At 42.3% G+C, this 2,500-nt stretch overlaps 1 protein-coding gene across 1 annotated transcript in view; it reads left to right on the plus strand.

The window, feature by feature from the left end:
• The window catches only part of LOC145395866 (high affinity cGMP-specific 3',5'-cyclic phosphodiesterase 9A-like), a 17,101-nt gene that overhangs the window by 1,058 nt on the left and 13,543 nt on the right, over positions 1 to 2,500 (plus strand). The window contains exon 2 of the mRNA XM_080269390.1: positions 116 to 264. Within this exon, the coding sequence (XP_080125516.1) occupies positions 116 to 264 (149 nt within the window). The remainder of the gene's footprint in view (positions 1 to 115; positions 265 to 2,500) is intronic.

Genomic DNA, 2,500 nt, shown 5'->3' on the forward strand with positions numbered 1-2,500 from the left:
TGGTGGATGTAGAAATAGATAGACAGGTAGAGAGATAGATAAATAGACAGGTAGATAGACAGACAGACCAATTTTACGTCTATCCATCTAACTTTCGGTCTGTTCTTCTATCCAGGTGACCTTCAATGGTGGCTGCAGCACCGGGGACCTACAAGACCAACTGGCCGCTGTCTGTGGCCTGCCTCGGGGAACAGCAGTGCTCCTCAAAGACAAGCACGGGGCACTCGTCACAGTCTCACCCGCCATGAAGCCCAACAATGCCCAGTGAGTGAGGGAGGGAGGGAAGAAGGGAGGGAGGGAGGGAGGGAAGATGGGGAGTGAGGGAGGGAGGGAGTGATGGGTGGATGGATGGATGGGTGAGTGGGTAATGGATGGATAGATGGATGGATGGGTGATGGATTGAGAGAGAGAGAGAGAGAGAGAGAGAGAGAGGGAGGGAGGGAGGGAGGGAGAGAGGTCTGAAATAGGATGAAAAGTTAAATGTAATAAATGTACTAATGTAATGGATGTACATTTCAGGGACGCATTCATCGTAGACACGCACACCTACCGCCAGAGTAAGTACAGAGAGAGAGAGAGAGAGAGAGAGAGAGAGAGAGCACATGTTTAGTAATATCCGTTTAGTACTGTACAGTCGCCAAACTTTCCCCCTGGGCCACCTAGCCGCGAGAGGTGGGTAAAGGGTGCTGGTAACAGTGTAATGTTTGTTCGTGTGTACATGCTCGACGAAAGTTCGGATCATCAGCTCTCGTCTTCCGTACTGAACCTCAGTCAGAGTTCATCCCAATATTCAGTCTACAATAATTTTAGTCGATAGAATTTCAAAGGAACTTCTTGAAAGTACTGGATAATGCGAATACTGAAAACAATAAGGAAAATAACCTAAAAGACCGCATCTTTACATATATTACATAATTATAAACATATTCTTTTTCATTATTACATGACAACCCATGGCTAAAAATTGTCTACTGAATATTGGGGGGAAGAACCGTCGTGTGACCGACCCTTACGCTAGAAAAATAGATACCGGTGTCTGTTCGCATTTGGCCAGTCCTGGGCCGGTCACGATTAACCTATTGAAATACCATTCTTGATCTGAGACATGATTAGATAAGTGAGGTCATTAATCGTTACAGGATTACTCATTGAGCGGATATTAATTTAAGCTAAGTGGGAGAAATAAGGAACTGTTGATGTCGGAGGCTGAAACTCGTTCGTTAAGGCTGCCTTGAGTCAGTCATGAGTCTACGGGCGCTAAAGCGCCTAGGTTCGTGGGATTTAAAAAAATAAAATCAGTGTTACAACCTATAATGATAATTTCATGTTCTTTATGTTGCATTTACCAATCACATAAGTAATATCACAGGCAATAGTCAGATAAATGTCCCAACAATTCATGAATCAATAGCAATTGTGCTTAAAATGACTGGAAGCTTTTGCATACTGTGATGGAGAGGTGGTGTCTTCATCTTGCTGTAATGTGAGATAATGTTGTTCGGTGCATAATCGATGAGCGTGTAAATGTGTGACTTCACACATAAGCGGTAACGCTCACAATAAATTTTCCTTCTAATGTGTAATTCAATCATTCGTTAGATGAATGGACTACAAAGATGTACTGTAATGACCATAGTCATATGAAATATGATACGGTAAGTCATTATCAGAGCTGATGTAATAGCCTCTTCGACAAGAGTAGGCATAAACTCTTTGCCTGTTGAGGTGACAGTATTTTAGCCTTCTACCTCTTCGTGGTGCACCACAGAACACATAAAAACACTTACTTGAAGTACTACCAACGAGGATGTAAGCGACCGTTAACAGTGTCTGAACATCATCCTAATGTTTATTGGTCAGTGTCATTCATGATGTGAATGACAGGTAATCTTACTTGTAACTGGACGCGATGTTATGTAAATGCATTCCTCTTCAACCTGTACTGATAATGGTATCAAGCGATAACCCTATGATATGGAATTACTGATATAAGGAAAGAGAGAGAGAGAGAGAGAGAGAGAGAGAGAGAGAGAGAGAGAGAGAGAGAGGCTTGGAGCGATTCAAGTATTTAGTGCATTAACATGTTATAGAAAATAAAATGTTTAGTATTGATAAGAATGCAAAGATTTAGTAGAATGCTAATGGATCTCAAAAACTAGTTCGGCAATTATATATTATCACTGGCGGTATGAATAACGTAACCCCCCCCCCCCCCCGTCCGGCGCCTACCCTGGCATTCACCATGCCAAGCTTCCCCCTTAAGCAGCTCTCCCACCGACTCCACCAGTTGCAGGAAACCGGTTGCATGGAATTGTTGAGTGTCACAGGTTGCACGGACTAAGGCCAAATAAGCATAATATATGTTATTGTACTATATATAAAGGTATATATTTATACCATAATATACAGTATATATAGTACCTCCTTATAAAATTAATATAGTCTTATTTAATTGGCCTTGGTCTGCGCCACCTGTGGCACACAACAGTTTCCCGTGCGA

Source organism: Coenobita brevimanus, chromosome 33, assembly GCF_032717465.1.
Source record: "Coenobita brevimanus isolate Jiangsu-jjx chromosome 33, ASM3271746v2, whole genome shotgun sequence".
NCBI classification, from domain to species: domain Eukaryota; kingdom Metazoa; phylum Arthropoda; class Malacostraca; order Decapoda; family Coenobitidae; genus Coenobita; species Coenobita brevimanus.